Source organism: Chelonoidis abingdonii, chromosome 5 (assembly GCF_003597395.2).
Source record: "Chelonoidis abingdonii isolate Lonesome George chromosome 5, CheloAbing_2.0, whole genome shotgun sequence".
In the NCBI taxonomy this organism is placed as follows: Eukaryota; Metazoa; Chordata; order Testudines; family Testudinidae; genus Chelonoidis; species Chelonoidis abingdonii.
Window position 1 is genome coordinate 147,429,618 of NC_133773.1, and position 24,287 is coordinate 147,453,904.

General features: G+C 50.8%; 1 protein-coding gene across 1 annotated transcript in view; it reads left to right on the forward strand.

Annotated features, from left to right (window-relative positions):
• LOC116829840 (dedicator of cytokinesis protein 2-like) overlaps nucleotides 1-24,287 on the forward strand; it is a 248,983-nt gene that overhangs the window by 13,175 nt on the left and 211,521 nt on the right. Inside the window, exons 2-4 of the mRNA XM_075066763.1 lie at nucleotides 962-1,068; nucleotides 18,582-18,709; nucleotides 20,633-20,698. Coding sequence (XP_074922864.1) covers nucleotides 18,593-18,709; nucleotides 20,633-20,698 — 183 coding nt within the window. The 5' untranslated portion in view covers nucleotides 962-1,068; nucleotides 18,582-18,592. The remainder of the gene's footprint in view (nucleotides 1-961; nucleotides 1,069-18,581; nucleotides 18,710-20,632; nucleotides 20,699-24,287) is intronic.

Below are 24,287 nucleotides of genomic sequence, written 5' to 3' on the forward strand. Positions count from 1 at the left end.
TGGTGGCGCCACTCCAGGGGGCGCCTAGCCGACCCGCCGAGTGTTGCTAGGGTAAAAAGTTTCTCCGACGGCTCTGCACGCGGCGCGCACACACCTGAATGGAATGGATATGAGCAACACATCTCGAAGAACAACAGTTACAGGGGTAAGTAACCTTGTCTTCTAAAAACATTAAAATGTATGACTGGCACGCAAAACCTTAAATGAGAGTGAATAAATTAAGGCTTCTGAAAGGCTGCCGACCCCTGTTCTACAGTAATATTCTCTTCAGCGGGTGGCATTTTTTGGTACAACATTTAATAACAGCCAAAGACATAATTTTAAGCTCCACATTTAACAAGAAAAGCCACAACAGAGAATGTCTTTCTGTGATTTCTTGACTCTTGTCAGTTTTCTTTTATAATGGACTAGGTTCAGTTTAAGGCACAAAGAAGGTATTGGCATTGCCTGTCTTAAAAAACGGCCCCTGGTAAGAGATGGGAGGAGTGACCAATTCAGAAACGTACAAGCATACAAACACTGAAGGGGGGCTTTTATGTGGGAAACTGACTTGCAACATTATCGCTAGAGGTGTGACCAACATGCCCAAAATGTCTGCCATCCTCCCAAAGCCTACATACCCCATTGCTTCCCTGATCCAACCTGCGAGTCAGCTATCAGACTCAGATCTATACACTCTTAGCAGCCCTTCCCCCTAATTTGCCCAATCCCACCTGTGGGAAGAAGTGTAGTCAATAAATGACCTGTCATCCATTTTGAATTCTTCCTCAAAACAGAGACAGCTGCTGGTGCAGCGAGTAGCCAGAGCAGGAAAGTGGCTCAGTGAGTTGGGCTGGAGTATACACCCAGCAGGAGAAGGATATTGTAGCTTGAAGATCCCTGGGATTTTCCTTATCCCACCCCTATTCTGAAGATTTTACATATTATCACCTAACCGAGTCCCCTTGCGTCTGGGCTTTAGGTGCTTGCTGCGGGATTTCATTGGGAACCTGCCCCCTCTGCGCCTGCTCAAGCAGAAGCTGCAGTCCCTGACGGACATAGTCAACAGCAAGATCTTCCAGTCCTATGGTAAGTGGGGGACATCAAGGGGAGCCCCCCCATCACAGATCCACAGGGCCTCATCTATGCCCAGCATGTAAACAATCCCTTGGCAGTGCCCCTGTTAGTGTGCCAGGCCTCGAGAACCCACACAATACACAGGGCAGGCCTGTGGTCTCCAAGACTGGGCCTTTGGATACCGGCAATCCTTCTCTCCCGGCAGCAAATCCAGCCAAGCCAGATTCCTGTGGAAGGCTTGTCCCATGCTCCTTCAGGGCACAATGCTCTGAGTCTTTCCAGTATCACCAGGCAGCCTTTCCAAAACAAGGTAACAACGTATTAGTCACCTGGCCGATGGAATCTGAAAGTCCTTAGGTCAGAACACAGAAAGGAGGCTTTCTGTGTTTCCATAGCCAAGCTGCTATGGACCCCATTTCATGCCCGGTCTCCCTCTCTTTGTCCTTAATTGCGAGTGAAAGTAGCAGTCGTTATTCCAAAGGGCAGTCATTATTCCAGCCACCTTGACACCTTCTCCCCTTTGCTCTTAGCTTAGTTCACATGGTACGCCTTCTGGGGTGTCCTGCTGCCAGATGTCAATTGTTCAGTTGTTGTGGGTGGTCTCATTGTCTCTCTGGAGTCCCTGTTGAGCTGGGTCAGTTTCAAACGGTTCTTTAACAACCCTGTCATTCCACCCAGACAGTTAGATGCCATCATGTCTCCTGCACTGTTCCAGGTGCAGTGTGAACTGTTTTTAACTCCTGGTACCAATGCAAGGTAGAGGGGGAGGTCTAGGTTGGATATTAGGAAAAACTGTTTCACTAGGAAGGTGGTGAAGCACTGGAATTGGTTACCTTGGGAGGTGGTGGAATCTCCTTCCTTAAGAGGTTTTAAGGCCTGGCTTGACAAAGCCCTGGCTGGGATACTTTAGTTGGGGTTGGTCCTGCTTTGAGCAGGGGGTTGGACTAGATGACTTCCTGAGGTCTCTTCCAACCCCAATCTTCTATGAGTCTAAGGTATGGAGGGAAACTGAGGCACACATAGGCTTCATAAAATTATTACAGAAAATTCAGGGTAAGGTTGGTATGTGCCCTGCTGTAAGGCCCTGAGATGTCTGTGATTTCCCTCTTCTCCACTTGGCAATGTTCCAAGCAGCACGAGTGCTTTGGGATCACTCCTTTCTCATCATCTGGTGCCACTAGTGACCACATCGTGTAGAGGATGGAAGGTTGTATTTGGAAAACAGTGACTCAGGAAAGCTTTCCGGACTCGTGGTAGATAGCCACTGTATTGCACTGTGAGCTCATGTTCAGTTAGTTGACAGAGCAGACGGGATCCTTGGACATGCATGGCAAGGCATATCAGGTAGAAGTAGAGCGGTGGTATTACACACTACACGGCATCAATGAAACCTTCTCCCAAGTGGTGTCAGCACCAAGGGGTTCAATATCTAGGGGTGCCTCTTAAAATTATAAAACAAAACCAGCTTAAGCCCTCATCCAGAAATCTGGGAAAACTAACAGCCTCTCCAGGGCACCTCTTAGAGGCAGTCCTTCCCCACACACAAGCACTGAGTCTGTGTACAACATAAAAGCAAAACTGTGGTAAAGTGAGAGGGAACACAGCATTAATTTGGGAAAACAGCAACAATGACTCAAAAGTACACGAACACCCATCTTGCGCTCTATTGGGCAGTAGTCCTTTTGCCTCAGTTTCCCACCTTGAAAGTCCAATGGATGAATGTCCGTTTTATATGCCACTCCCCCTTTCCTTCCACTGTATCCCTCTCACAGGTTGTTTGAGTCCCAGAGTCCACGGGGTTCATCTAGGTGCATTCACCTTGAGGCCCAGGGGGTGGGCTAGTAAGACCTCTGCCACTTGCTGCTGCTTCTCATTGCTGCTGCCTCTACCACTGCTCTGCTGTGTCCTTTGTCTAGTCCAGTCCAGTCCTACAGCATCACAGCCATGCAGCCCAGCTCTTAGTAACCACAGCTCTAGGATCTGCTGGGTAGGGAAGGGCCTTTGCTGCTGCATCTCTACGTGTGCTGCATTTAGCTGCAAGGCCTTGCTCTGCGGCTCCGCCACCTCGCCCAGTTCTTACTGATTTCAGCAGGAGTGACTGCCCTGGGTAGTGCAGCATCCCAGTGTGGCTGCCTGCTCTGCATTAGACCACCCACTCAGTGATTGCACTGAGGAGAGGCACAGACTCTCCAGGGAGTCGAGTCAGCTCTGTCCTTAGACAATGAAGAGGAAAGGTCAAGTGGTATCTAGAGCACCTGACCTGTCTCTCGCCCATCCAGCTTTCACTTGGCAGTGGCTCACTACAGGGCCGCCCAGAGGATTCAGGGGGCCTGGGGTCTTCAGCAGCAGGGGGCCCCTGCTTCGGCGGTAATTCGGCGGTGGGGGGTCCTTCTGCTCCGGGACCCACCGCCAAAGTGCCACAAAGACCTGTGGCAGGGGCCCCCCGCTGCCGAATTGCTGCCAAGGTCCCGGCACTTCGGCAGCGGGTACCGGGGCGGAAGGACCCCCCACCGCAGGGCTTCAGGGCACTTTGGCGGCGGGTCCCGGAGCAAAAGGACCCCCTGCTGCTGAATTGCCGCCAAAGATCCGGACTGGAAGAAGCTCCGGGGGCCCGGGCCCCGTGAGAGTTTTCCGGGGCCCCCGGAGCGCGTGAAGGACCCTGCTCCGGGGCCCCCAAAAAACTCCCGTGGGGGCCTGGGGCAAATTGCCCCACCCCTCTGGGCAGCCCTGGCTCACTGCCCCACACTTAGCAGGCCAGATTCTACTCACAGGGACCCCTCAGTCAGGGCATATTAAGTATAACTCTTCTTCAAGTAATTGCTCATATAGATTCCAATCAGGTGTGTGTGTGCCGCGTGCACAGTGGTCGGAAACTTTTTCCCTTAGCAGCTCCCATCGGGTCGGCTGTGGAGCCCCCTGGAGTGGCACCCTCATGGGGCTGAATATATGTCTCTGCTGACCGAGACCCTCCTCAGTTCCTTCTCACTGCCAGTGACAGCTGTTGGAATTGCGGTTGCTTGCAAAATAGCAAGTGCTTCCCTTAGCGTATCTTCTAGTATGTAGCTGTAGTTTCCAGTTCACAGGTAATTAGTTATAGTTGTATATAGTTGATAGATAAGTTTTGGGAGTGGGGTTTTCCCCAGTCCCTGACCCCTGTCTTGGGTTCCGGGGCATGCCTCGGTCCCAAGCGTTTAAGCCCTGCAGAACCTGCAGCAAGCCTATGCCAACAGGTGACCCCCACGACTCATGCCTGAAGTGTCTGGGAGAAGTGCATCAGACGGAGAGGTGCAAAATCTGCAGAGCTTTTCACCCCAGGACAAAGAAAGAGTGTGATTTCTGTCTAAAACTCCTCTTGATAGACTCCACTCTTTGCCTCCAAACTGTCGCAGACCATTGGGACCCAGCACCAAGCGCGTCCACGCAGAGCGCCCTGCTCTCCATACGCGACATGGTGCCAAGGAAGGACTCTGGTCTAAGAGACCCTCGGCAGTGGTGCTCCCCAGCACCGCAGGCTGCAGAGACAACCCAGCACTGCTCCCACTCCCCAGTGCCACATAAGTGGCACAGGAAGACTGATAGGGGTCATTCCCCTGTGCCAAAGACAGCAGTGCTGGCAGGTGCAACAACAGTGCATCCTACGCAGGAGCACTCAGTGCCCAGAGCACAGGAGTCGGCACCATCGACTTTGGTTCCCCTGAGGAGACCATTGAGTCCGGCATCCACTGATTCTCCAGACAGGCAGTGCCAAGTAGAGGAGTTAGAGCTGCCCTCCACCCTAGTCACTTTCGGAGCTTTCAGGGATCTGATCACCACGCCGGCACCTCAACCCCTGGCAGTCAGAGACAAGCCTCTGGTGCCGCAACAACCAGCACCGTCTAGAGGCAAGGTGGCCATGATGTGGCGGTCGCCTTCTCCAGTTTGGCACTGCTTCCCACAGCACTGCTCCCAATCGCCTTCATCAAGGCACTGCTCACCAGCACTGGGTTCCCGGCAGGGTTCCCTGACACCAGTGGGGTGACGGTCTCCTTCCCCAACACCAAGCACCAACAGAGCGGCACCAACAGAGTGGCACTGGTCTCCCACACTGTCAGTTCAGTACCTGACACTCAGCACCGGTCCCCGGCACACTACCCATCAGTGCCACCGTGATCATCATGGTCGAGATCAGTCTTATCAGACTCTGACGGGGACTCCTTTTACTCCTGTCACAGCCGGCACAGATCTGACAGGCGCCAAAGTGAGGCAGGAGTGGTACTCTGGCACCTCCAATTGCAGCCACTTGCACAGTGGCCCTTTTGGACCCCCTGGACTTATCACCAGACTCAGGGGTCCTTGTCCAGGGACTCCCAGTCAGTGGCCTCTGAGACCTGAGCACCCCTGTTGCCTAAGGACCAACCCATGCCATGGGGATCCAACATCACGTTGGCACAAGGCCCATCGGCTGTCCAGGCCATCACTGGCAAGATGACATTGGCACAAGGCACACCGGCTGTCCAGACCACCACCGAGATGACGTTGACACAAGGCCCACTGGCCATTCAGGCCACTGCTGCAACAGTGTCAGCACAGTGCCCACCGCTGAGCCAGGCCTCCACCACCGGGACAACAGTCGGCATAGAGGCCCCTAACACTGACCAGGAGGAGGTCAGAGAGCTAGATGGTCAGGAGGACCCTGTGCTGCCCTCATCATCCTCGTCCCCAGACAAGGCGGTGGCAGGTGCATCTACCTTGGGTCCACTCCCGCTAGACCACAGAGCTCACCAGGACCTACTGTGGAGGATCACATGCAACATGGGGTTGCAGGCAGAGGAAGTAGTGGAACCTGAGGGCCCCATGGTGGACATCTTGGCACCAGAGGGGCCATCTAGAGTAGCTCTGCCCCTGATAAAAACAATTCAGAACAACATTAAGACTCTGGCAAACCTGATCCCGCCTACTGCTAAAGGCATGGAGCGTAAACACATCATGCCCTCTAAAGGGTACAAGTGCCTGTTCTCGCACCTGCAGTCATGTCCCTTGTAGTGGCTGCAGCTAACGAGATGGAGAGGCAAGGGCAGCAGGGACTGACTCCAAAGGCGAAGTGAATGGGCCTTTTTGGCAGAAAGGTCCACTCAATGGGAGGCCTGAAACTGAGGATAGCCAACCAACAAGCTATCCTCGGTAGATACAACTTCAACTCGCGGGCCTCCATGTTGAAGTTTAAGGAGCTGATTCCACCAGATTCCAGAGCTGAATTTGCGGCTATTATTGATGAAGGAAAGGCAGTGGCATGGACTTCTTTGCAGGCCTCACTAGATGCTGCGTATTCTTCAGCCTGCACCCTTTCCTCCGGAATAGCCATGAGGCAGGGCTCATGGTTACAAGCATCTGGGTTGCCCCCTCAAGTGCAGCAAACCCTGCAGGACTTGCCGTTTGACAGGGAAGAGTGGTTTTTGAAGCAAACGGACTCCAGGCTGCACAGCCTAAAGGACTCCCGGGCAACTATGAAATTGTTGGCTATAAACATCCCAGAAACCCAATGCTTACCTTTTAAGCCTCAACCACAGCAGCAATGCCCTTATCCTCCAAGCCTTCCTATCCCCGACCCAGGCAGGGCCAGGGCCTGACCCAGCCATCGTCAGACTCAAAGCAGGTCTTTTGAAGGTGCGCCCGAGGATGACGCACCTGCCTCAGCACCAGATCCTTCCCCATTTCATGAACCATCTATCCCACTTCTACCATGCTTGGTCCCAAATAACCTTGGACTGCTGGGTTCTTCACATGGTAGAAGTGGGATATTCTCTCCAATTCTGCTCCTCCCCTCTCTCCCACCCCCCTTCCCCATTCCTCTTCAGGGACCCTTCTCAGGAGCAACTCCTTATCCAGGAGATGCAGGTGCTCGTCGCCACGGGAGTGGTGGAGGAGGTTCCTCAGGAGCTCAGAGACAAGGGATTATATTCCGGATACTTCCTAATCCCCAAGGGGGGGTCTCAGACCCATTCTAGACCTGTGAGGACTCAACAAATTCATGGTAAAGTTGAAATTCCCCATGGTCTCCCTGAGTACAATTATCCCCTCTCTGGATCCAGGACACTGGTATGCTACCCTCGACATGAAAGATGCATACCATCATATAGCTATTCGGCCTGCACACAGACAATTCTTAAGTTTTGTTGTCAACCACAAACACTATCAGTTCACAGTCCTCCCCTTTGGTCTGTCAACAGCCCCCCGAGTATACACCAAGTGCATGTCAGTCGTAGCAGCCTTCCTTCGCAAGAGACAGGTGCAGGTATACCCCTACCTCGATGACTGGCTTCTCAGGGGGCTCTCCAGGGAACAGGTGGAGTCTAAGGTCCAACTGGTCAGATCCACTTTCAAGACACTTGGACTCCTCCTCAGTGTGAACACGTCAACCTTGTCACTGTCCCAAAGACTAGAGTTCATTGGGGCGGTGCTGGATTTGGTTCAGGCAAGAGTGTTTCTGCCACAGGCCTGATTCCAAGAGACGACAGACATTATTCAAGGCCTCAGGTGACACCTGACCACTACCACACGGGGATGCCTGAGTCTCCTCAGTCATATGGCAGCCTGCACTTGTGTGGTCTGGCATGCCAGACTGAGGCTCAGAACTTTGCAGTGTGACAAAGTTCCTCCTCTACCTTGGTGGGTTCTGCGCTTATTGGCGGATTTGCTCACCTCAGTGATCTTCCCCTCTGGTGGAACCCACAGTCGGGGTCAACTCCTCCTGTGTCTGATCAGGAGTTGGGAGGTTTGAGGGGAACCCAGGCCCACCCTCTACTCCGGGTTCCAGCCCAGGGCCCTGTGGATTGCAGCTGTCTATAGTGCCTCCTGTAACAGCTGCATGACAGCTACACCTCCCTGGGCTACTTCCATTGCCTACATTCATGTACTTCCCTGCCAGAAGAACCTCCGCTGTCCTGGCCTGGGTTTTCTCTACCCCTAACTGTCCCCAAACAGGTGACTGTGGGCGAGGCTCAATAGGCTTTTTGATGTTTTCAGCACCCGAAGTTGATGTTATCTCCTGCTCTGCATTTGCACCACACGGTACAGGAGATCTTCTTCACTATAAAGTAGGGACTGGACCCGACCTTCCTTCCAATGGTATCCCATCTATCTCAGCACCTCTTTCCTGAGTTATCATATCTAGGGTCCTCGCTGGTCCCGTCCGAAGTCTTTCCAGGACTAACCTACCTGAGCTCCAGGAGACGGCGTCTGCTTCTTCCAATGGCTCGTCGCCATCACGGCTGGGGCCAAGCCTCCGGCTCACTTCCGTGTTGGAGTTTCTCTGAGGCTGCTGTATCCATCTGCCTACTAGCCGCGGTTTTTGCCCTGGTTCAGGATCCGGGTCCCAAAGCCTCCGCTGCTTTCCTTCTTTTTGTCTTCCAGGCCTTTTCGGGGCTGAGCATAGATCCTGAGAAAACTCAGAAACATTGGGGCTGACATTCCCCATGATGAGTCGCTGCCAACAGGGTCCATCTCCCTCCAGCCTTCTGGGGGGAGTACATTATCAAATCGTGGATAGTCCCTTTCAATCACTACAGGATGTGAGTTTAGGAACTATGCCCATTGTCCTTAAGGGTTCCCGAAACTCTACTCCACTGGATGGGGTAATGGCTCACGGCCCATGCACAACACATCACTGCTACATGTTTGGCTTGCAGCATCTGGCTACTTTTTACCAGCTTACCCATATAGGTGATACATCCCAGTCCACAAGTGCTGTAGTCTCTGCTCCATTTATCTTCACGGCCTGGTGTAGTTATGCGGAGCTAATGCGATGCTGCAAGGTGGATAAGGGAGAATGGACTTGCCATCCGCCAAGTGCATTGCATAGGCTCCTTGGTGCTGGACCTGTGCTGCTATGTGTCCACCTCTACAGCATAAATCTATCATTGTTTCTAATCATTCTCCTATCATGTGGGCTAGGATTTTAGTCCCAGGGTTCTCCCCTCAGGCCAATCCCTTCCTTCTGAGTCTCCGCTGGTTTTCAGCCCCCTCTTCCTCACCTAGGATTCCCCAGGGGTTTGGCTGTCCCACCTTCAAGGTTGGGGTTGGTGTTTGCTACAAAAGGGGCTTTCCTTGGGTAGTTGGGTTAATCCGTGGCTATCATGTGTCTTTTACCAGCGTGACATCTCGTCATAGTGGACGGAGTTCTGGCCACCCATTTGCGGAGATCTGGGCAGTGCCCTCATGTACCGTCGATGACAGAACTCTAGTATGATCTCCGGACTCCGGACTGTTTGCACCACTTTGTGCGAGATGGATGAGGTCATACAATTGGGATCGGAGGTTTTGTCTCCTGGTACCTCCACTCATGATACCGCTGGCCCCCTGCGTCGTTACCGCAGTCTGGCCAGGATCTCGCTTCAGCTGGGGTAGTCTGCTGCAGCACTCTCAGCAGATCATTCAGCTTTGGCCTCCCACACAGGAATGAGGCAGGATGCCAGACCACTGATCTGGAGGCCAGGCCCCGTAGGGCTTGTCCTCTCACAGCGCAGAAGGTAGGCCTCTACATCATCCTCCGTGTCATTTTCTGCAGCCAATTGCTAGCCTGTATGAGCCGTCCATCATGGCCACGTTCAACTGCTGTAGGGTCTTTACTTGGTTTACCAGTTCCGCAACTAGCTCGGTCTTGAGAGCTTGGTCATCAGTGGGCATTAGTCTCTGCTGCAGCCGCACTGCTTCTTGCTGGGCGCTGCCTGGACACAGGTCGACTCTGCTGGGTCGCCGTGGCTTGTAATCAGTGCCCTCACTACGTCATCATTGTGGTGATAAACAATTAACTCTCTCTCTCTTAAAAAATAATAATAAAAAATCCACCTCCTTCTTCCGCCGCGCTGTGCACGCCAAAATCCCACCTCTGACATCAGATTCATTTAGCAGGATTAGCGGTGAGGCCAGCCCGCCTTAAGGTGCGTAGTACTGCCTCAACTTTCTCCAAGTGGGTTCCCCAGTCTGGCATATGGATGATGACATCATCTAGGTATGCAGTTGCATAACTAGTATGGGGGCCCAGCAGCTTATCCATGAGGCGCTGGAATGTGGCTGGGGCCCCATGTAACCCAAAAGGGAGGACAGTATACTGGAATAGCGCGTCTGGGGTGGAGAACGCTCTCTTTTCTTTAGCTTCTTTGGTCAGGGGAATCTCCCAATACCCTTCTGTCAGATCTAGTGTAGTCAAGAATCGGGCACTACCTAGTCGGTTAATCAGTTCATCGATGCATGGTATGGGGTATGCATCAAATTGGGATATTTCATTCAGTCGGCGAAAGTCATTACAGAATCTCGTGATACCATCAGGTTTGGGCACTAGAACGATTGGACTGCACCACTGACTGTAGGATTCTTCAATAACGCCTAATTCTAACATTTTCTTTACTTCAACCTTGATTTCTTCTCTTTTGGCTGCTGGGATTCGGTAGAGTCTCAGTGTTACCTTGCTCCAGGGATTGTGCGGATATGGTGATAGGTCTCAGTTGTCCACCCCGGTTTTGTAGAGAACACATCTCGGTTGCGATTAATCATGTCGGCTGCCTTGATCTTTTGGATTGGCGTCAAGTTGGGTGATATCCTCACTTGCTCGTGTAAGTTATCCTCCTGGGGAAGGGATTCCTGGGTGACTAAGCATGCCTCTCGATCATGCCAAGATTTTAGAAGATTGATGTGGTAAATTTGCTCCAGTTTCCTGCGGCTTGGCTGCCGCACCTTATAGTTTACCTCTCCCATGGCTTCAATCACTTCATAGGGTCCCTGCCACTGGGCCAACAGCTTGCTTTCTGCTGTGGGCACCAGGACCATTATTCAATCCTCTCGTTGGAACCGTCGAAGCTTTGCTTGGTGGTTATAATGGATCTGTTGGGTCCCCTGTGCTTTCTCCAAGTATTCCCATACAATGGATGTAACTCGGGCTATCCGATCCCTCATCTGTAGTACATGCTCGACTATGTTCCTTCCGGGATTTGGCTCCTCTTCTCAGGCTTCTCTGGCTATATCCAATATGCCTCGGGGGTGATGCCCATATAGTAATTCAAATGGAGAGAGACCTGTGGAGGCTTGTGGAACTTCTCGGATGGCGAACATGAGGTAAGGCAATAGGGTATCCCAGTCTTTCCCATCCCAGCTCACCACTTTCCTGATCATGGCCTTGAGGGTTCTATTAAACCTTTCCACAAGACCGGCTCTTTGTGGGTGGTATACAGAGGTCTGCAGGGCTTGTACATGGAGCAATGAACAGAGATCTTTCATCAACTTGGACACGAAAGGTGTCCCTTGATCAGTCAGTATCTCCTTGGGTAGCCCAACCCGGGATAAGATGTGTACTAGCTCCTTAGCTATTGTCTTGGAAGCTGTGTTGCATAGGGGGATGGCTTCCGGGTATCAGGTTGCATAGTCTAGTACAACCAGCACATGTTGGTGGCCCTGACCTGTCTTCTCTAGGGGCCCAATCAGATCCATGGCTATGCATTCAAATGGTACCTCTATTATTGGCAGAGGTATCAAAGGGGCCCGCAAGTGTGGGTGAGGGCTATGTAGCTGACACTCTGGACAAGAGGTGCAGATTTGCCTGCATCTGCATGTACTCCTTGGCCAGAAGAACCTCCGCTGTGTCCTGGCCTGGGTTTTCTCTACCCCTAACTGTCCTCCAAACAGGTGCTGTGGGCGAGGCTCATGGCTTTTGATGTTTCTGGCACCCGAAGTTGATGTTATCTCCTGCTCTGCATTTGCACACACGGTACAGGAGATCTTTCTTCACTATAAAGTAGGGACCTGGACCCGACCTTCCTTCCAATGGTATCCCATCTATCTCAGCACCTCTTTCCTGCGTTATCATATCTAGGGTCCTCTGCTGGTCCCGTCCGAAAGTCCTTTTCCAGGACTAACCTACCTGAGTCCCAGGAGACGGCTTCTGCTTCTTCCATGGCTCGTCGCCATCACGGCTGGGGCCAAGCCTCCGCTCACTTCCGTGTTGGTAGTTTCTGATGGCTGTGTATCCATCTGCCTACTAGCGCGGTTTTTTGCCCTGTTCAGGATCCGGGTTCCCAAAGCCTCCGCTGCTTTCCTTTCTTTTTTGTCTTCCAGGCCTTTTCGGGGCTGAGATAGATCCTGAGAAAACTCAGAAAACATTGGGGGCTGACATTCCCCAGATGAGTCGCTGCCAACAGGGTCTCCATTCCCTCAGCCTTTCTGGGGGGAGTACATTATCAAATCGTGGTATATCCTTTCAATACTACAGGTATGTGAGTTTAGGAACTATGCCATTGTCCTTAATGGGTTCCCCTGAACCTCTATCTCCACTGGGATGGGGTAATGGCTCACGGCCCATGCACACACATCACGCTACATGTTTGGCTTGCAGCATCTGGCTACTTTTTACCAGTGACACCGATATAGTGTAAACTTCCCGAGTTCCACAAGTGCTGTAGTCTCTGCTCCATTTATCTTCACCGGCCTGGTGTAGTTATGCGGAGCTAATGCGATGCCTGCAAGGTGGATAAGGGAGAATGGGACTTGCCAATCCCCCAAGTTGCATTGCATAGGCTCCTTGGTGCTGGGACACTGTGCTGCTATGTGTCCCCACTCCCTACATGCATAACATCTATCATTGTTTCTAATCATTCTCCTATCATGTGGGCTAGGGATTTTAGTCCCAGGGTTCTCCCCACTCAGGCCAATCCCTTCCTTCTGGTGTCTCCGCTGGTTTTCAGCCCCCCTCTTCCTCCACCTAGGATTCCCCAGGGGTTTGGCTGTCCCACCTTCCAGGGTTGGGGTTGGGTGTTTGCTACAAAAGGGGCTTTCCTTGGGTAGTTGGGTTAATTCCGTGGCTATCATGTGTCTTTCTACCAGCGTGATCATCTCGTCATAGGTGGACGGATTGTTCTGGCCTACCCATTTGCGGAGATCTGGTGGCAGTGCCCTCATGTACCGGTCGATGATCAGATCCTCTAGTATGTCTTCCGGACTCCGGGACTGTTTGCAACCACTTTTGTGCGAGATGGATGAGGTCATACAATTGGGATCGGGAGGTTTTGTCTTCCTGGTACCTCCACTCATGATACCGCTGGGCCCCCACTGCGGTCGTTACCCCAGATCTGGCCAGGATCTCTGCCTTCAGCTGGGAGTAGTCTGCTGCAGCCTCTTCAGGCAGATCATGTCAGGCCTTCTGGGCCTCCCCACACAGGAATGAGGCAAGGATGCCAGACCACTGATCTGGAGGCCAGGCCTCCCGTAGGGCTGTCCTCTCAAAGGCCAGAAGGTATGCCTCTACATCATCCTCCCGTGTCATTTTCTGCAGCCAATTGCTAGCCTGTATGAGCCGCGTCCCATCATGGCCACGGTTCAACTCTGTGAGGGTCTTTACTTGGTTTACCAGTTCCCGCAACATAGCTCGGTCTTGAGCAGCTTGGTCCATCAGTGGGCAATTAGTCTCTTGCTGCAGCCGCACTGCTTCTTGCTGGGCGGCTGCCTGGACACAGGTCGACTCCTGCTGGGTCGCCGTGGCTTGTATCAGTGCCCTCACTACGTCATTCATTGTGGTGATAAAAAAAATTAACTCTCTCTCTCTTTAAAAAATAAATAAATAAAAAAATCCACCCTCCTTCTTCCGCCGCGCTGTGCACGCCAAAAATCCCACCTCTGACATCAGTTGTGACAAAGTTTCTCCTCTACCTTGGTGGATCCTGCGCTTATTGGTGGATTTGCTCACCTCAGTGATCTTCCCTACAGTCTGGGTCAACTCCTCCTGTGTCTGATCAGGAGTTGGGAGGTTTGGGGGGAACCCAGGCCCGCCCTCTACTCCGGGTTCCAGCCCAGGGCCCTGTGGATCACAGCTGTCTATAGTGCCTCCTGTAACAGCTGCATGACAGCTACAACTCCCTGGGCTACTTCCCCATGGCCTCCTCCAAACACCTTCTTTATCCTCACCACAGGACCTTCCTCCTGGTGTCTGATAACGCTTGTCCTCCTCAATCCTCCAGCAGTACACTCTCTCACTCTCAGCTCCTTGCTCCCAGCTCCTCATACACGCTCCTTCTCCTCTGGCTCCTCCCTGCCTGACTGGAGTGAGCTCCTTTTTAAACCCAGGTGCCCTGATTAGCCTGCCTTGATTGGCTGCAGGTGTTCTAATCAAAGTAGCTATCTCCACTGCCTTCTAGAAAGATCTTAATTGGCCCCAGGTGCCTTGATTAACCTGGAGCAACTGCCGTTTGGTTACCACGGTACTAGGGATTTGTTTAGCCTGGGGCTAACATACCTGTTCCTCAGTACTTTACTGTAGCCATCTGGCCTTGCCCCATCATAGCAGGCATGGCTCACTTTGGCCTATCGCCTAGGGCACAACCTGGCCTCAGTGGTCACCGTGCCTCAGCAGGTGATCGAGTTCCTCTGATGGTGACTCAACCCTCAGGCAGTGTGCAAGGGAGTCCCTTAAACAGCCTCAAGCCCTCCTTGTCTCTGGTAACAGATGCATCCGGTCTGGGATGGGGAGAACACTTGGGAGACCTCCAAATGCAGGGCCTGGGGTTGCAGGACGAACTCTCACTCCATATCAACATCAAGGAGCTGAGGTTAATGCGACTGGCATGCCAGACCTTTCAGGCCTGACTACAACGACAGAGTGTGGCAGTTATGACAGACAACACCACCGCCATGTTTTACATCAAGAAGCAGGGTGGAGCCTGCGCCTCCCCTCTGTGTCAGGAAGCCCTCCAGCTATGGGAGTTCTGCATAGCTCACTCTGTTCACCTGGAGGCGTCCTATCTCCCCTGACTGCAGAACGAACTGGCGGACCACCTCAGCAGATCGTTCCACAATCACGAGTCATCCCTCCGCCCAGATGTCATATACTCCATCTTCCAAAAGCTGGAGTGTCCCCAAGTCGACAATTCACCATCCGGAGCAACAGAAAGTGCCCAGTGTTCAGCTCCTTCCAGAAACACAGCCCAGGCTTGATCACAGACACATTTCTGCTACCCGGGGTAGGCCACCTGCTCTACGCCTTTCCCCCGATCCCTCTCACGCACAAGGTCCTGCTCAAGGTCCACAGAGACAGGGCAGAGTTAATTCTGGTGGCACCAGCATGGCTTTGACAACACTCTTACACCATGCTCCTGGAGCTGTCAGTGACAGCTGATCATGTTGCCACCCTTCCCGGACCTGATCACTCAGGACCACGGTCAACTTTATCACCCCGACCTCCAGTCCCTCCATCTCACGGCCTGGAAGCTTCATGGCTAAACCCTATGGAGCTCCTGGGCTCAGAACCAGTAAGAGAGGTCCTACTCAGCAGCAGAAAACCCTCTACTAGGGCCACATACCTAGCAAAGCGGAAAAGGTTCACATTCTGGTGTGCTCAGCATTGCACACTTTCACTCCAGGTGCCCATACTACTCATCCTGGAGTACCTGCTGCACCTGAAACAGCACGGTCTCGCAGCATTGTCCATCAAGGTGCACCTTGCAGCCATTTTGGCCTTCCACCCAGGAGCAGCCAGATGTTCAATCTTCATCAACCCTATGGTTGCTCGTTTCCACAAGGGCCTGGAGCAGTTAGACCCACATATTAGACTACCGCTCCCTGTATGGGACCTTAACCTGGTCCTCTCCAGGCTAATGGGGCCCCCTTTCGAACCACTGATGACTTGGTCCCTTCTCTACTTGTCACAAGGTTGCCTTTCTGGTCGCCATTACCTCAGCAAGGAGGATGTCGGAATTAAAGACTTTCACTTCTGACTCCCCCTACATAAGGACAAGGTACAACTCTGACCTCACCTGGCCTTCCTTCCCAAGGTGGTGTCACATTTTCACACCAACCAGGACATTTTTCTGCCTGTCTTCTTCCCTAAGCCTCATGCTAATGTCTGAGAACAGAGGCTCCACTCTCTGGGTGTTTGGCGAGCGCTGGCCTTTTCTATCAAGCACACGAAGCTGAGCAGGAAGTCAAACCAGCTGTTTGTGGTGATTGTGGACAGGATGAAAGGGCTGCTGGTTTCATCTCAGAGGATCTCGTCATGGATCATGTCTGGCACCAGGATGTGCTCTGAGCTGGCCAAGGTTCCAGCCCCGGCCCTTATGGCACACTCCACAAGGGCGCAGGCATCTCTGGCAGTGTTCCTGGCCCAGGTTCCAATACAGGAGATCTTCAGGGCAGCAATGTGGTCCTCAGTCCACACGTTTCTCTCATTATGCTATCATCCAGCATGTCAGAGATGATGCAGCATTCGGCAGAGGGGTGCTCCAGTCAGCGATTCCATAACTCCGACCCCACCGCCTAGGTAGGGCTTGGGACCTAATTGAAACTGATATGAACAAGCACTCAAAGAAGAAAAATGGTTACTCACCTTCTTGTAACTGTTATTCTTTGAGATTTGTTGCTCATGTCCATTCCAAACCCGCCCGTCTTCCCCGCTGTCGGAGCAGCCAGGAAGAAGGAACTGAGGAGGGGCCGGGTCAGCAGTGGCATATGTTCAGCGCCATGAAGGCGCCACTCCAGAGGGCTCCACAGCCAACCTGACAGGTACCATTAGGGGAAACACCTTCCGATGACTGTGCACACAGCGCACGCCCCTATTAGAATGGAAATGAGCGACACATCTCGAAGAACAACAGGTACGAGAAGGTGAGTAACTGTTTTTCTGCCCCCCTTTACTCATACAATAAGGATAACATTTCATTACCCCGCCTCCAAGGTTTAAGTGAATGTTAACACAACACAGCCAAAGCTGATCATCCTGGCAAAGCAAGTGTATCTGCTCGTTAGATCTTTTCCTCCAGTTCTTCAGTAGATGGCAGGAGACAGCTCATTCAGACCACTGGCTTGCAGCAGTGAGACCATTTCTGGGATGCTGTGTCCAGTTCTGGTGTCCACACTTTAAAAGAGATGACACTGACAAACTGGAAAGGGTTCAGAAAGGAGCGATGAGAATGATCTGAAGTCTCACCTCTGAATCAGAGACTGAAGTAGCTCAGGCTATTTAGTTTATCCAAGACAAGAGTAGCACAGGAGGTGACTTGGTCAGGGGCTGTAAGTGCATAGATGAGCAGAAGATTTCCGATCTAGCAGATGAAGGCAGAACAAGGTCTAGTAGCTGGAAGCTGAAACCAGACAAATTCAACATAGAAATAAGAGGCACATTTTTAACACTGAGGGGAATTAACACTGGAACAGCTCCCCTAGGGATATGGTGAATTCTCCATGTCTACAGTGCAATTAAACACTCACAGCTGGCCCATGGCAGCTGACTTGGGCTGTGGGGCCGTTTAATTGCGGTGGAGACCTTTGGGCTCAGGCTCTAGGACCCACAAGGGGGAAGGGTCACAGAGCCTGGGCTCCAACCTGAGCCTGAACGTCTGCCCATCTCTGGCCCACTGTGACGATGCGGTTCTGGCGGGACCCAACTGAGAGTGCCAGATCAGGACCAATTGCTCAAACAGGGCAGTCACAGCCCAAGGCTGGGGTTTTTCCACCTCTAAGGCAAACCAAACCAGCCAGACAACAGACTTCGGTGTCACCCCTCTGGCTAACCGCAAGTCACACAAGCAATTTCCTTAGACACTCCAGTCTCCCAGTATCACCACCAGTCCCACACGTCCTGGGGATGAATGGTTATGAAAACCAACACCCCAGTAAAATGAAAAGGTTCTCTCGATCCCAAAGGACCAAGCCCCAGACCCAGGTCAATATACACATCAGATCTTACCCACAAATCACGCTGTTGCCAATCCTTTAGAATCTAAAATCTAAAGGTTTATTCATAAAAGGAAAAAGATAAAGATGAGAGCTAGAATTGGTTAAATGGAATCAATTACATACAGTAATGGCAAAGTTCTTGGTTCAGGCTTGTAGCAGTGATGAAGTAAACTGCAGGTTCAAATCCAGTCTCTGGAGAACATCCCCCGCTGGGATGGGTCATCAGTCCTTTGTGCAGAGCTTCAGATTGTAGCAAAGTCCCTCCAGAGGTAGAAGCAGCATTGAAGACAAAATGGAGATGAGGCCTTTGCCTTATATAGACCTTTCCAGGTGTAAGAACACTCCTTTGTTCCTACTGTGGAAAGTTACAGCAAAATGGGGTTTGCAGTCACATGGGCCAGTTTCTGCACACCCTGCTGAGTCACAAGGCGTATTTGCCTCCTCTCAATGGATCAGTTGTGTAGCTAATGGTCCTTAATGGGCCATCAAGCAGGCTAAGCTGAGCTGACACTAACTTGTCTGGAATCTTTTCCAGTAACACAGCACAAGTTTGAAATACAGACAGTACACAGCCAATATTCATAACTTCAACTACAAAAATGATTCAGACATACAGACAGCATAATCATAACCAGTAACCCGTAACCTGGTCTTAGACACCTTATATGACCCCTTTTACATAGGATTTGGTGCCACTACAGGACCTTGGTTGCAACCCATGTTCTATATGGTCCCAGTTTATATCAATAACGTCACACCCACTCCCTCCCCAGGACGGTGAGGTGTCTGTGTTTGCTCCCTTCCCACCCCACAACTAATATCTCTGTCTGTCTGTGCAGAGTGTCGAGAGATGCTGCTGCATACTACAATCCCCATCCTCCAGGAGCTGATTGTGAAGGGAGAGGAGGAGGAGGCTTGCATTGAGCTGCTCAGCAATATCCTGGAGGTGCTGTACGAAGCCCAGAAGGTAAATCCCCCGTTACCCTAAGGCACCGGCTGTCAGCCCTGTCCAGCTGTGGTGTTGGCCTCACAAAGTTAAATGGGTTTGAGCTAGACTGAACACAAAGCTCTCTTGTGGGGACAAACACTAGGGCTCAGGCTGGCATTTCCCCTCCCTCTACAGACCTAGAGGGAAACAGGGGGCATAGCACGGGTTGCTGAGCTGTTGTGTAACTAGCCACCTGTCCCAGGCAAAAACAACAAGGAGTCCAGTGACACCTTAAAGACTAACAGATTTATTTGGGCATAAGCTTTCGTGGGTAAAAAAACCTCACTTCTTCAGATGCATGGAGTGAAAGTTACAGATGCAGGCATAAATATACTGACACATGAAGAGAAGGGAGTTACCTCACAAGTGGAGAACCAGTGTCCCAGACACTTTACCAATAAACAAGATGGAGCTGCTAAAGCTCTCAGAGATGAAACCACAGCAATGATATCTGAGTCAAGCCATCATGATTTTGATGGGCCAAGCCACAGCCCCCACTGCAGTGATGGGTACCTAATATCATAGTTACCTGCAAGCCCTAGGGAAGCCCAATAATTCCTAACCACACCTGCAAGCCCTTGGCCCTGACGCTGTGGTGGGGAGACCCTATGGAAATAGAAGGTCCAAAGTGTCATGGAGCCCTGGTGGGAAGCCTCTTTCAAACTTTGTCAATACTCTGTCCCTCCTCATGGGCTGACCCTTCTCCCTTTGTACTAGACTTGGGAGAAGCTGCCCAACCCATGTGAGTTACAGGACAAAGCAAATGGAATTATTACATTTGTTTTTATTTGTTTGTAGTGTCTCAAAGCTCCAGCTGAGGTCACCCATTGGCTGGCTGCTGTATAGACACATAACAGGAGAGAGTCTGTGACATGGAGAGCTGACAGTCTAAATAGACACGACAGACAAAGGTGGAGAGGAACAAAGGGCTATTAGCACTTGGCCCAGAGAGATGAAGTGGCTTGCCCGAGGTGTCACATGGAGGCTGTGGCAGAGTCAGGAACAGCACTCAGTCTCCTCTGAGAAAGAATGAGCTCCAGACTGGCTCCCCTGTGAGGCTCAGTTGGAGCCGCTGTCTTTAGGGACCACGCTTAGTTTTTGTCCTTTTTGGTCTTGGCCCAGAGAACTGCCTCTCACAGTAGGCACTGCGATCTCTGAGCCCTGCCAAGTCAGCACCACAGGTGTTAGCTACATGGGCAGCCTAGTGTTCACGAGCTGCCACCCACCAGCACTGGGAGTGCCCCTCATCCATCAAACTTGCTTCTGACCCATTTACCTTTGAAAATTAGCCAAAAGCAGCTCTAATTAGACCAACTGGACCATATCCTCTGAACCCTCCAGTTCCTGCCCCTTCAATTGCAACTTTCTGAGGCTTCTATAATACATCACTTCAGGGTACATGATACAACCCTTTGCTCAAGGAGCTCCTTTATAAGGTGAAGTGAGGGGATAAGGCCTGGACACTCTGAGCCCCAACTTTCTCTAATACAAGTATTCCCCTGGCAGACGCAAAGATGAGCAGAGTGGAGCTGGTTGAGACATCCACCTTCTGAAGGATGCCAGCACTGGCTACTCAGTGGGACTGGCAGAAGAGGCCTGAGTATAATGTCCCTTTTAACATAGCAGCCCGTCACCTCAGCCATGTCAAAATCCTGTGTGAGGGTCTTACCCACCTCCTTCCAGCCTGAAGCAGAGAGTTGTACCAACATTCCTAGGAGTAAGACAGCTTTCCTCTCAGAAAGGCAGCAGGTTCCATGCTGCATTTGGAAACGTGTCCCAGAGAGGGAAAGGTATACAAAGGAAGCACAGCCCTGCCCGTAGGTCTTATGGTGAAATGAGCCAATGATAATGACTCTTAGCTTGATTGTAAAGATGAATTCTGTTTGATATTGTTGGTTCCAGAGAGCAGAAGAGCGGCTGACACATCAGAGTGGAGAAGAGAGACAGCACGGGGAGGACTCTGAGCTGGTGAGCATTCCTCTGGGAAGTTTTGAAATACAGGAGGAGAAAGGAAGAGTAGGGGCAGCCAGAGCACCTGGGAGAAGCCCACCTGCTTCTCACTTCAGCCCCCATCCTTACATTTACTGTCACCTTGAGTTTGAGAAGTGGTGGAGATGGAGCTTCTGCTGAGCGATGGGGTGGGGAGACTGGGACTGTAATAGTGGGTCTGGGGTCTGGGGGTTGGATGTGTGGTGCATCAGCAGAACTGTATGACTGAGAAGTTCAGATGTGCACTATGATTGGGTTTGGCCAGTGTTACGTGCCTGAGTGCTCTGCAAGGACGAGGCCCCACACACACAGTGAGTGATTTGGCTTTATTGAAGGTAACGTGACATACCCGCAACGGGCAGGGCTGGCTTTAGGCCAATTCCACCAATTCCCCTGAATTGGGCCCTGCGCCTAAGAGGGCCCGGCACCCAGTGTGAGAATCCCTTCCCTGGTTAGAGGCGCCTTTTTAATTTTTACTCACCTGGCGGCGCTCTGGGTCTCCAGCGGCACTTCGGCGGCGGGTTCTTCAGTGCCACCAAAGACCTGGAGCGAGTGTTTTTCTACAGCTGTTTTTTGTGGTTTTGGTTTGGTTTTTTTTCCAGTCATCCCTGCCGGGGCCCCGTCGAAACTGTTCGAATTGGGCCCCGCACTTCCTGAAGCCGGCCCTGGCAATGGGGACTGCAAGCGTTGCTGTCATAGAGGCGGGGAACGAAGTCCAAAACAAAAATAACACCCTGCAGCACTTATCGCATCATGCTAATACCATGCAAAGCAGCTCATGCCTATGCAATTCGGGGCTTTCCATCAGCCATGGCCGCCCCCTTGGCCTGCGGCCAGGGGCTTTCTGCACTTCCCCATACACATAGGGGCTTCCCATGTGAAGTGGTTCTAACTGGTTACAAGCAGAATAGACTGGTGTGCTGCATCCTCTAATAACCTGTCCTTGAGAAGGCGACAAGCCCTAGCTAGGCCATAACAAACTCTTCCGTGGTCCCTTACAGCCAGGGCTATCAGACCTTCATTTTCTAAACTTATTGGATTTCTTGAAGTCTTGTGTGAAGAATAATACGTCTTTAATTTGCTTATGGATCTGTGTCCTAACAGATAAAGCACAAGATGGGGTTTTAGTTGTTAATTAATAATAATCAGAAGTTAGGAAAGTTGCTCAGGTGCAGACTTTTAATACCCCATCCTAGCAACACCTTGTGGTTACAAGTTCATCAGATCTTCAGCTTGAAACAAGCACAGTCATAACATGTTCAGTTTCCTTTTTATACACTTCAGGGCTATTTGAACTGGAGTTTCCAGAAGCAAGTAGTTTGTATACAAAGGGTCTCTTTCCTCACAGCATATCTTCAAAAGATTGGCTTCAAAGGGGGAGGATTTGCATTCCCCTCACCTCAAGGTATTTCCTAAGGAAATTCATTTCATACCTATTGTTCCAGAAAGACCTTTGAACTTCCAGAAATTGTATTAATCTTGTCATTCTAGTAAAGAAGTTCCATACAATTTCACAGCATGGTGTGAATGTTTGCATTTGTAATACAATGAACTGCAAATGTGTTAACCCTAAGTCATTCATGTTACACTTCATTGAATTAAAGTTAATCTTAATTCCACAAGGTTTGTTAACTATATTATAGATATTGTCAGTCTGTCACAGTCTTATCATATGGTGCAGATAACATTCTTCCCATCATTAGTGGATGTTAAACGGAAACTACTAAAGTTAGACATCTTTAAAATCAGCAGGTCCAGTTAACTTGCATCCAAGAGATTTAAGAGTTGTCTGAGGAGTTTGCAGGACCATTAATGTTGATTTTCAATAAGTCTTGGAGCACTGGGGAAATTCCAGAAGACGGGAAGAAAGCTAAAGTTATGCTAATTTTTAAAAAGGGGAAATGGGATGACCTGCTAATTACAGGTCTGTCAGCATGACATCATTTCTGGCCAGGACAATGGAGCAGTTGATACGGGACTTGAATCATAAAGAATTAAAGAAGGGTAATGCAGTTAATGCCAATCAATGTGGGTTTATAGAAGATAGAGCCTCTCAAACTAACTTGATGTATTTTATTGATAACATTACAAGTGTGGTTGATCAAGATAATAGTGTTGACATATCCTTGGTACCACATGACATTTCAGTCTAATGATGGAGGTACAATTACCCCAAATCTGCCCAGACACTTGATAGCTGCAGTCCCAACAGAAATTTTATCTCTGACCACAAGTCGTCTTTCTGTCTTTTCTGGGAAACCTCCATAAGTTTCTTTAAATCCTTCTGAGAAATTTCCAGATCCTGTTTTAACTTCTTTTGGCTATCTTTGAGTTCTGAGAGCACCTCCAGTATTTGTTCCATCTTAGTTTAACAGGAATACCAGCTTATTTCTCTCTGTGGAAACTATCCCACTCCTCACATTAGTGTTGCCCCTTTGACCTGACCAGTTAGCCAAAGTTCAGGGCCTTGCAGGCTTGTGTCATCCATTTCTCCTAAGAGAACCTTAAGAGTGGCCACACTGGGTCAGACCAAAGGTCCATCTAGCCCAGTATCTAGTCTCTGACAATGGCCTGTGCCAAATACCTCAGAGGGAATGAACAGAACAGGGCAATTTTGAGTGATTCATCCGTCCAGTACCAGCTTCTGGCATTAGGAGGTTTACTGACACCCAGAGCATGAGGTTCTGTCCCTGACCATCTTGGCTAATAGTCACTGGTAGATCTTGTGGCAGGTTGGACCCCGCTTTCTCAGTGCCACCAGATGTGCTAGGGTCCCACTGAGCCCACCTGTCCAGCCGGCCTAGCTTTCCCTTACTCTGTGCTGCTGTGAAAGGCGCTCGCGCCCCATTCCAACACACACACTGGTAGAGACACGCCCAGCTGTAGAGTCACACAGAGCCTGTGAACAGTTCTCTGTGGGACGACTCAGCCCAGCACTCATGTGCACACCTCCTTTGGGATGTAAACCCAAAATAATAGTGTCTTGCACTGTGCAGAGAGTGCTACACAGCCCAAGCTCATAAAAATTGCCCTCTCCCTCAATGTGGAGGGAGATATGCACAGTTTCCATCCCCACCCCCGATATGAATTGCACAAAGTGGGTTTTGAAATAAACAAGAAATATGTTTATCACTACAAAAGGTAAATTTGAAGTGATTATAAGGGATAGCAAACAGAACAGAGCAGATTACTCAGCACATAAAACAAAACACGCAGCCTAAGCTTAATTCTCTAAAGAAACAGGTTACAAATAGAATTTTCTTACCCTAAATGTTGCTCTAGGCAGGTTGCAGAATTTCTGCAACTCAGAGTTCCAGTTATTTCTCTTCACAGGCTAGACCCCTGTCTCAGCCTGGACTCAGCCCTTGCCTTTCCCAGCTTAGTTCCTTTATTTCTTCAGGTGCTTTCAGCAGTCTTCCTTCTTGGCCAGGAAGGCAATGGAGAAGAGCCCTGATTGACTCACTTCCCATCCTTAAGTAGGATTTACATAAGGCGGGAATCCTTTGTTTCCAGTGGAAAAATACCAGGAGTGTCCAAGACGTTACTTCATACCAGGTGACATCATCCC